The 8,531-nt window shown below is 43.7% G+C and overlaps 1 protein-coding gene across 1 annotated transcript; it reads right to left on the bottom strand.

Annotated features, from left to right (window-relative positions):
• Positions 1 to 3,883: 3,883 nt before the first annotated feature.
• atf4a (activating transcription factor 4a) lies at positions 3,884 to 7,903 on the bottom strand. Its single transcript, XM_078237421.1, has 3 exons — positions 7,738 to 7,903; positions 5,339 to 5,680; positions 3,884 to 4,929 (listed from the first exon to the last, which is right to left on the bottom strand). The coding sequence occupies exons 2-3, from the start codon at positions 5,571 to 5,573 to the stop codon at positions 3,962 to 3,964; spliced, it is 1,203 nt and encodes a 400-aa protein (XP_078093547.1). The 5' UTR covers positions 5,574 to 5,680; positions 7,738 to 7,903; the 3' UTR covers positions 3,884 to 3,961.
• Positions 7,904 to 8,531: the final 628 nt, after the last annotated feature.

The following is an 8,531-nucleotide window of genomic DNA, read 5'->3' on the forward strand; positions in this document are numbered from 1 at the left end:
TACTCCATCCTTAAAGTTACAAAACCAGCGCTCAGAGTGGACCAGGCAAACCCAAATCCATTCCTTGCTTGTTCCAAAAATCAAATTCAAAATCCATATCATGGTCCCCCACAAGAGAGACCAACAAGATCCAAGCTGACAAGATAAGGCATTGCTCCCCAGCCTGGGCTTGATCTTCGTCAAAAGGCCAAGAAGCTATAACAGGAATTGATTCATTCAGTCCCGCATCCGTGGACGGAACTGAGAATGAGTGACACACCTGCCCACAGTCCTTGAAACAAGCTGCACTTTTAGCATATCCTAACTGCAAATTTTTAACCCTTGACTGACGTCCCTGAATACTTATCGGCTTTTGCTCAATACTTTCTAGACTGTTTTTGTGTCTCCTGCAACAATGTCAGGCAATGACATTGTTTGATCAATGTCTCGTCAATGACGAGACAGAGTACAGGAATGAGATTGAGAATCTGGCGAACTGGTGCGACAACAATAATCTCTCCCTCAATGTCAACAAAACGAAGGAGATTGTCATCGACTTCAGGAAGCGTAGTGGAGAACATGCCCCCATCTACATCAACGGGGACGAAGTAGAAATGGTCGAAAGCTTCAGGTTTTTTTGGTGTCCAGATCACCAACAACCTATCCTGGTCACCCCATGCCGACACTATAGTTAAGAAAGCCCACCAATGCCCCTACTTTCTCAGAAGACTAAGGAAATTTGGCATGTCAGCTACAACGCTCACCAACTTTTACAGATGCACCATAGAAAGCATTCTTTCTGGTTGTATCACAGCTTGGTGTGGCTCCTGCTCTGCCCAAGACCGCAAGAAACTACAAAAGGTCATGAATGTAGCCCAATCCATCACGCAAACCAGCCTCCCATCCATTGACTGTCTACACTTCCCGCTGCCTCGGCAAAGCAGCCATCGTAATTAAGGACCTCATGCGCCCCGGACATTTTCTCTTCGACCACCTTCTTTCGGGAAAATGATACAAAAGTCTGAGGTCACGTACCAACCGACTCAAGAACAGCTTCTTCCCTGCTGCCGTCAGGTTCTTGAATGGACTGACCTTGCATTAAGTTGATCTTTCTCTACATCCGAGCTATGAGTGTAACACTACATTCTGCACTCTCGTTTCTTCTCTGTGAACGATAAGCTTTCTCTGTATAGTGCATAAGAAACAATACTTTTCACTGTATCCCCATACATGTGACAATAATAAATCAAATCAATGACCATCTCCAACAAATCTAACCATCTCTCCCTGACATTCAACAGCATCACCGTCATCGACAGATGACATCAATGAATCCTCCACTATCAACATCCCGAGGGGTTCCATTGACCAGAAACTAAACTGGACCAGCCCTATAAATACTGTGGCTACAAGAGCTGGTCAGAAGCTGGGAATTCTGAGCTAACTCACCACCTGACTCCCCAAAACATCTGTCATCTACAAGGCACAAGTCAGGGGTGTGATGGAATACTCTCTCTCCACTTGTCCAGGACAAAGGAACCCGCTTGATTGGCACCTCTTCCACTACCTTAAACATTCACTCCCTCCACCACTGACGCACAGAGGGAGCAGTGTGTACCATCTACACGATGCACTGCAGCCTCAACAAGGTTCCTTCGACAGCACCTTCCAAACCTGCAACCTCTATCGCCTTGTAGCAGCGCATGGGAACACCACCACCTGCATGTTCTCCTCCAAGCCATGCGCCATCCTAACTTGCAACTATATCACCATTCCTTCGCTTTGACAGGAGTAAAAATCCTGGAACTCCCTCCCTAACAGCACTGTGGTGTACCAACACCACATGGACCACAGCAGTTCAAGGCGGTGGCTCACCACCACTTTCTCAAGGGCAACAAATGCTGACCTATGTCCACATCCCATCAAACATCTTTCCTCAAAATAAAAGCAAAACACCCCAACTCTGGAAATCTGAAACAAAAACAGAAAAGTGCGGAAAATACTCGTCAGGTCTGCGGAGAGAGAATTAATGTTGAGAGTCCGCTATGGCTCTCCTTCGCAAACTGCAGAATATTTTCAGAACTGCTTTTCTTACAAATCTTCCCTCTTTTGTTTTTAGGGGCTCTACCACTACTCTGGTACCCCACTCAGGGGGCCATCATTATATTCATTCATTCTTGGCACAAGGGCATCATTTGTCAAGGTGGGCATTTCCAGCTCATTCCTGGATGCACATGAGGCTGTTAGATGGAGAATTCTAAGTCTTGGAGAACCTTGCAGCCTTTGCCCTAGATGGTGAAAGCCATGGGTTTGCCAAAACGAACAAGTCACTGTGGTGCCTTATAGATATTACACAGAGCTGGTGCATGGGGCACTGAGTTTGTCCTGGGTGTTCTCAGTTGCAATCATCCAGGCAAGTGCAGCACGTTCCATTGCATTTCTGAGATGCTTTGTGGGTTGCGAGTCAAAATTCTGCGATCGCAAGCTTCGAGATAGAAATGGCGGTCATGCTCAGACAGTGCTTTGACAACAGCGAGGCCCCTCCAATGTTTGTTTTTTTCCTATTCCCGGGGTCACAGCACTGTTGCTGCTACGATCAGTCTGTAAAAAGGTGGGTCTTCACTTTTCCACGGTAAACGCAGAGGTTTTAAACCAAACCCACATCCCCATCACTGAACTTTCCCCTTCATTCTGCAAGCCACCCTCCCCAACTTTGAGGTCCCATGAAGTTTGAGATATTAAAATAGGGTCATATCCGGGAACGTTTGGGAAAGCAATAAACTACAGAATGCAGCGTCTGGCCTGCTCTAATCACATGACTTTATTATGTTGGTCCAGTGTTGATCATCTGGTTAATTCTTCAATGTTGATCATGAGGCAATGCCAATGTATGTCTGAGGGAGGAAGTTCAACCCTATTATGGAGATGATCATTGCCTGGCACTCTTGCTACATGTTGTCCAGGTCTTGCTTCTTCCAACCAAGGAATTACAAACAGAACTGGTCATTTGTCAGCAAATGGGTCCACCTTTGACGTTATGATGGAGGGAACGTCACCACCAACACTATGTTGAAAAACCAGACACTTGAAATTCCTTAAGTGATGTCCTGTGGCTCAATTATTCTAAACCCCAACGTGTACCAATTCGTCACCCAATGGACTCTCCCAACCCCCCAGACCCACATTATTGATCTGCAACGGGCAGATCTATTCCTGTACCCAAGTCCTATTGTTTCACTAAGGCTCCTTGATGTCTTATCAATTGGAACTATGATTAGGTGCATTGACCCAAACAGGCGCCAGACTGTGGAGACCAGGGGAATTTCAGTAACTTCACTGCAGTATTAATGTAAGCCTTACTTGTGACTAAAGTAAACTTTACTTCATGTTATTAGTGTACACATCTGGAATTCGGTTTTTGAATCAAGCCTATAAACTTTGCTGGAGCCAAATGATTTAGCACAGTATAAACAGAACATTGCTAAGCAATGTTTCAGCAAATAGCACTCGATTTCCCTGCTCCTTATTCCATGGGTAGGTATAAGGGTTAAATACCCCACACAAAAAATTAGATTTTACTCCAGCAATAATGTAGTGCAGCATGTAGTTAACTTTGAGTCATTAAATGTATTCAAAAGTGTCCAAACTTATACCCAAGTTAAAGCATGAATGTTTTGACCCAAAGGAAACACCCATAACTTCAGATGACTGATTACTACCAGGGTTTTAATCTCAGCGCTAGTGCAACCCCCAAACATTTAAATAGGCAAAGATGTAGGTATAATCGCACGCTTAAATTTAATTGCGTAATGAGGGTCCAGGTGGTGCCCGGCCTATGGAAAAGGAAGCAGTGGGAAAATCCTATGGGATGTGCAGTGTCATGACAAAGATGATCAAGGCAAGGAACAGTCTAATTTAATTTTTATTAAAAATGACAATATTTATCCAACACGTTTATGTACAAAACAGCTACTGCTATATATTACAAGCTTTTTGCATTTTTACTACTTTTAGCTTTCCTAACTTCTTCTATCAAGCCTTTTAAATACTGAATTTCCTTTGCTAATGAATCAGCTTTCTCTTGCAAGTTTTTATTCTTTTCCTCCAATAAACTACATTCTGCAACTATAGCACCATGCTCTGCTCTCTTCTTCTGTCTATACCGTGTCGCTGCACTTTTGTTCTGCTCCATCTTCTTCAACTTTTTCTCTATACCTCTTGGCTCCATACCACTAACTTTTACTTTCGACAAACTGCCTACGTTTTCTGCACTGGGGCGATCGTATGGTTTTGGCCTTGCGGGACTAAAGTCATCGGGTGAGGATTCACTAGTTTGCGGTGATCCTTCTGACGCACTACTTCCCAGTGGAGACCCATTGGTCTGTGGCGATCCTTCAGACACATTTTCCAGTGAGCATCCACTGGTCTGTGGGGACCCTTCTGAAGCATTTCCCAGCGAGGATCCACTGGCATGTGGCGATCCTTCCGACACACTGTCAGAAGATTCACCAGGGGAGTGAGGGGGACTGCTCCCAACTCCACTGTCAGAATCCAATGGTTCATCCATCTCTTTGCAGGAATCCTGCAGAGGCGAGGACTGAAGCAACTCCATACCATCTGAAACACTAACTTCCTTCTCAACTCCAAAGTGGAATAAATCGTCAGGGGAGAAGGGTAAAGATTCTGGGGTAATGGTCGGGGTTCCAGGAGCCAGCTGATCTGACCCTGGGGGTGAATTTGGGAATGGCTCAAGATCAAGGCTCAAGCCAAGGTCCGCTACTTGTGGTTTGGTTGGCAAGGAATCAAAAGGCAATTCTTCCAGGAGGTCACAGGAACTGTCCAAGACAGCCAGTAACTCCTCTGAGGAGGGAGAGCCATTCTCATCCACCATCAAGGTATCAAAGAAATCCACCTTCTCTAACATCCAGTCCAAGCCGGTGAATGCATCCCCTGTAAAAGCAAAAGGGAAAATAATTAGCAACTGCATTTACTTGCTTACAAATCCAATATCGAAAAGATTGAACGTGGCAAAACACTGCAGATGCCAGAGTCTTAACTCCGGCATGAAACGGCACAGGGACATCGACAAAGGCATTGCGATTTAAGTGCTAAACATACATGCCAGTCAGGTGTGAAAACAAAACGCAAACAAGGCAAAGGTCAAATGTGGGAAACTTTAGTCTTATGGACTCACACAAAACTGCATACCGGTTAAAACATGCTCCATTTCCTTTAAGACATCAATATTTGTAACTATATGATTCATCTACACTGGGTTACAAACCAAACTTGCATTTCAGCCACCCACCTCTAATTTTGAGTTACACAAGAGTCATTCCAATAGAGTCTGTCAACCTACCCACAATATTGTCTGTGTCCAGTAACGAGTCGACACAAGGGCACTGGGAGGACGCATCGCTTTCCTCATTGCCACCAAATGGGAGTGGTCTGAGGCACGATTTCACCGGCCCGGACTCCTCCAGATCCGCGTGCAGGAGACACGGGTCCCCTTCAGCCGTCAGAAACGGCGAATCGAGGAGGGACACGAAGTCCTCCATCAGGGAAGAGAAAGAATCTGGTGGAACTGACATCATCTATCTGTATTTTTACACTGAGATACTCTTCAAGGAAAAACAAAGTCTTCAAGTCGAGTATTTCTATGCTGTCGACTGCAGCAAAGCTGAGGAGTCCATTGTAGAGCCTGGGAATAAATCAGAGGAATATAAAGCATGAAATATTTTGCCACATTTGGCATTATAACTCAAAAATTGCACACCCAAAGCAAATTCAATGTACTAACTCCACATCTATAATTTAAAAACACAGGTTTTGTATAGATGTGGAGAGAGACACTGAAGACCACACAAACCCAGATTTGTAAATAAACTCAGCATCCCAGAAGGATAGTGCAAAGTTCACACCAGTCACTGCTACCAGGAAATTCCTGTCAGTCTCAACAACCGAGGAGATTCGGTAAAGCCTTTGCCAGATCTGCAGTAGCCATTTCAAAACATCCCCATCCATTTAATTACACCATAGGTATTCTTTTTTTAAAAAAGGGACATTTGCTCCAAGGCCAGGGCTATTGTCGGCAACCCCCACAACACTTAGGTTGTTAATCACCAACGTGTCAAGATTGCAGGGTTCAATAAAAATGGGACAAATGGGTTAAGGCGCAGAGGCAGAAAACTGGAGAGCGCTCGGCGGGAGCAAGCAATCCAGCAAAGAGTTAACCAGGAGCTCAGCCCCGACTCAGCCACACCCAGAATGGCGGAAGGACACTGGGTTTCTCCTTCACTGCTCTGCCACGTTTCACTAACAAGCAGAGGCGCCATCTTCACCCAGCAACAAAACCCATCAACCTACCAGCGGCCCAAATCCACCCCCAGCGAGCAGGCTGCACCCAGATTGAGGGGAACACATTCAGATCCCAAGACTCGGGTTGGTTCGAAGGGTTGCAGATTTATCCACCAGTTTACACCACCCATGTACAATAAACATCAATTCACCTGTCAATATCCAATAGTAATTTTTTCCAAAATACCTTCCCCAATTTGCCAGTCACTAACCATTTTATTTCCAAAAACGATATTTTAAAATACATTTTTAAAATTTCCACTTCAAATTTGCCTGATGAGAACGAGATACGAAATAAATTCTTAATCGACTCAATATCTTTGTATAATTTCACATTTCCAGTTCAAATTTACCTGTTCTATTTCTAGAACAAGACAAAAAATCATGGTGATATTTATGACTATTATAATTTTGTACCTATTTTTAAACTTCCATTTCTAACTTGGCTGTTACAAACCATTTTATTCCCAGAACAATTTAAATCACATTCACAATTAAACATACCTTTTCAAAAGAAAATCCATTTTAAATTGCACAATTTTATTCCCAGAACAATTTAACGACCATCATAAACATATTTTTATACCCTTTTTAAAAAAAAATACACATCTCAAATCTCTAAGTTACAAACCATATTACTCCCAGAGCTATTTAATTGTCATGGCCATAATTAGATATGTTTATACCTCTTTCTTAATATAAATCTATTTTAAACCCCATTTAATTCCCAGAACACCTTAATCATCATTGTAATAATTAAATATTACATGTTTGTACCCCTTTAAAAAAAATCCACTCTAAATTTCATTCCCAGAACAATTTAATCATCATTGTCATAATGTTATATATTTGAGCCTTTTTCTTAAAATAGAATCAATTTCAAACCTTACTTTATTCCCAGAACACCTCAATCATAGTGATAATAATTAAATGTGACAATATTTACCCTTTTTAAAAAATATCCAAGACTAGGGTTGGTTCGACGGGTTGCAGATTTATCCACCAGATTTTTAAAAAATATCCATTTTAAATTAAACTATTTTATCCCCAGAACTATTTAATTATCATGGTCATAAAAGATTATTTTTATACCTGGTTTTAAAATTACATTTCAAAATTTCCAAGTTACAAACCATTCTAACAACAGATATAATTATGACTTATGATTTTTAATTATAAAATACATTTTTTTTTGCTGGTTACTTTGCAACAATTGCGATGCGGAGACCGATTTTAACCTGGAGGCGGCATTCCCGCCCGCCCGAGAAAGCCGCCAAAAGCTGCGGCTTGTAATACGGGCGGGTTTTCCCCCCTTTTTTTGGAGAGAAAAGAAAATAAGGATTTAAACTTGTGTTTTTTTTAAAAAGTTTTTCCCTTTAAAATGATATGATTTAAACTTACGCCATGTTGAAGCCGGTTTGTGCTGTGGATGCCCAGTGCTGTGCACTGATGCGTGGCTGCCGCTGCTACCTCCTTTATTGAGCCGCCATGCCGCGAGCCCGGGCGGAATGCGATCCGCACTCACTGACACACCAGTCACAAAGCGGAGCGAGGGACGACAACTGAGGCGGAGTGCTCGGCGCCGCCCTTTAAATAACCTCAGGCCTCATCACCCGCAAACAACGTCAGCCCTCCCTCCGCCGCAGGACGTCATCACGATATAATCCCCCCCTCCCCTGAAAAAAAACCGTCAGATCCGTTTTTTTTTATTTTCACGTTTCTTTTCGAATGTCGCCAATTTCTTATTAGCATTTGGAATATTCTTCGTCCTTTTTTAAATTTAATAATAAATTATAATGAAATGGCTGACGGGGGCCGGGATGGGGGGAAACAGTTTGGCGTCAAAGAGGGGGGAGGGCGGTTGGTCCGATCACGCGCTGGGCCGGCCCGAGCGGCGGCCGCTGATTGGACGGTCGGTGCTGTCCACGTGATGGAAGGACGGCGATTGGTCGAGAGGTGACACGGAGGCGATCAACAGTGGGCACCGGGTCACGTCACGTGTTGGCTGGGCAATGGAGGGCGGGGTTTCAGAGGGAGGGCGGAGTTTGAGAGGGAGGGCGGGGTTTGAGAGGGAGGGCGGGGTTTGCGGGGCAGGGCGAATGGCTAATTGCTTTGGTGAATTTGGCTGCTTTTTAAAGAGATCTATCCAACAGAATGTACCATTAATGCTCTGCCTCCCCAGGGTAGTGGATTCC

Source organism: Mustelus asterias, chromosome 21 (genome assembly GCF_964213995.1).
Source record: "Mustelus asterias chromosome 21, sMusAst1.hap1.1, whole genome shotgun sequence".
Lineage (NCBI taxonomy): Eukaryota > Metazoa > Chordata > Chondrichthyes > Carcharhiniformes > Triakidae > Mustelus > Mustelus asterias.